Here is a 2363-nt window from a genome sequence, read left to right as displayed (position 1 = left end):
ATTGGAGTGATTACGATGATGTTAAAGTTGTCTATGAACTTGTGTAATTGATAGCCCGTTTGGAAGTGTGGTGCAAAGCCCAGCTACTAAAGGGTTTGGTAACACTTGTAGCTGGGCTTTGGTAGCTTAGCAATTTTTTTTCCCAAACACACCCTAATTTAGATTGAGTTGAGTTTAATCCAAATGACTTTTTATTCCACCATTTAGAGAGTTGCGAGATAGAGAGAGCAAGAGACAAGAATTTTTATTGCAATTCCGCCTACTTCTGTAATCAAGATAGATATTAGAGATTTCCTGTTTGAAGTCCTAGTTAATTCCTATTTTGATGTGTTAAAGATTAATAAAATGAAAACGTTTTGTTGACACTCAACAAAATGGAAAATTTGTATTTCAGGTGTTTCCCTGAAATTGGCCTTTATTGGCCTTTTTTAACATTTTTGTATTTTGGTGTCTAACATGTTCATTTGCCTTTGTGTTATGCAGTGATGGTTGGGATAGAACAACTCAGTTGGTTGCACTTGCTAATTTGTTACTTGATCCATACTATCGAACATTCGCTGGATTTCAGGTACATATTTATGCTTGAAACTTTAGCTCTTATTGGCAGTCTTAAGATCTTTTTTTCTGATGTTTCTGCCAAGATGTTCTTAAATAATCTAGTATGAAAGGCAATGTGGGAACTCTTTTGTTGCATGCATAGGTTTTTTGTGGCCCTTTTAGTTTATTTTTTTCCCATTTTAATTTTACTGCCTCAGAATCAAGTGTTAGCATTGATTTTTTTTTTCTTTGCTTATTTTTTATTTTCTTCTTGGGTTGCTGTACCGTTCTTATTTGTCTTATCCATATAAGATGGTAACATGGATATCATTTGCCTTGCTCTTCAGTTATGCACTCAGTGTGATGCGTGATGTGACTCATAAATTATAAAATCTTTTTTCTTGGTGCAGGCACTTGTTGAAAAAGATTGGCTAGCATTTGGCCATCCATTTTCGGATCGTGTGGGAATGCCAACCCTCTCTGGAAGTGGTGATATATCTTTTGAATTATGTAGGCAGTCCTCTACTGGGAGTTTTCCGTCATCACCCATGCGCCAATCGTCTGGTTCATTAGCACCTCAAGCTTCTGGTTCTTCTCATGCACAGAATAACTATTCTCCCATATTTTTGCAGGTTCTTGCATTAATATTTAGTTTAACTATTGAGTCGTTAGTAGAATCTTCATTTAATTAATATTTTCAAAATTCAGAAGCTTAAACCGATAAGGGCCTGAAAAACAAATCTTAACATTTATCATGTGAAATGTTGACTAAGATGAGCTTGCAGATGGGCTTAGATACAGGAGAGCTCGAAAATGAGCCAAAGAATTGAAATTTAAATAATTAAAATTGAGTTTGCACTTATGGAAATTTAACTTGAGACATTATCTTTTGATACCATGTTAGAGAAACCTTTTGACCCAAAAGCTCAAGTTCTTAGCGCACTTCATTAAGTTGCTGCTCAATCTTGATGAAAAATTAATGATCTGGTGTGTGAATTTGTTTCTGCAGTGGGTTGATTGTGTTTCACAATTGATGCGGATGTATCCATTTGCCTTTGAGTTCTCGTCGGTATGTATTTTCTTCTATATGTGAAATGAATTTCTTATTCTGTAACATATCCCATCATTAAACTTGAATGTGCTGGTGAAATGTTTTTTTCTTTCCATTTTTCCCCCTTCTCTCTTCATTGTTTCATATCCTTTCCAGAGAAAACCAATTGTTGACTTTTCTACTCTTTCGTATCCAGGCTTTTCTGGTGGATTTCTTAGACTGTGTGCTTTCTTGTCGCTTTGGAAACTTCTTGTGCAACAGGTAGTTTCACATTAATACAAGCAGTGGGTTGGATCCTATTCCAATAAAAGCTGTGGTAACTGGCATGCATTTACTTCATCTGTTATGACTATTGGGATAACAGCAGGACTTAGCCAGTAATTTGTCCTCAAGAGCTGCTTTTTTAAGTTCTCTCTCTTTTTCCTTTTCTATTGTTTTTCCTGCAGTGCGATGGTTTTACATGCCCAGGGGCTTGGTCTTTTTTATTAAATCTTTAGTTAAGGGAAATGAAAAGTTAGATTGATACAAGTCTGAGGTTCAAATCTTTTTTTCATTTTTTAATCTTTCCTCTTTCGAAGTAGAAAGGATGAGAAAAAATTAAGAACTCTTGATGTGATTATTACATAGTGGAACTGTTATATTTAAAAGCATAATAGTCTTTTGTTTTTGTCAATTAAAAAGAAAAAAGAAAAATTGCTGCAAAAGTTATAGAGTTTGAGAAGGATTAAGAGTATAAATGATACAATTTGTTCAGAATGGAGCATTAACAAACTAT

The 2363-nt window shown here is 34.5% G+C and overlaps 1 protein-coding gene across 1 annotated transcript; it reads left to right on the top strand.

Moving 5' to 3' along the window:
- The first annotated feature begins 374 nt into the window (after positions 1–374).
- Positions 375–1864, top strand: LOC102627970 (phosphatidylinositol-3-phosphatase myotubularin-1-like). The gene is made up of 5 exons (XM_052439837.1): positions 375–394; positions 484–568; positions 948–1169; positions 1547–1606; positions 1745–1864. The coding sequence occupies exons 1-5, from the start codon at positions 375–377 to the stop codon at positions 1862–1864; spliced, it is 507 nt and encodes a 168-aa protein (XP_052295797.1).
- The last annotated feature ends 499 nt before the right edge of the window (positions 1865–2363 follow it).

Source organism: Citrus sinensis, chromosome 4 (assembly GCF_022201045.2).
Source record: "Citrus sinensis cultivar Valencia sweet orange chromosome 4, DVS_A1.0, whole genome shotgun sequence".
Taxonomy (NCBI): Eukaryota; Viridiplantae; Streptophyta; class Magnoliopsida; order Sapindales; family Rutaceae; genus Citrus; species Citrus sinensis.
The sequence above is the reverse complement of the archived record's forward strand: the minus strand, read 5'-3'. Positions and strand labels throughout refer to the sequence as shown.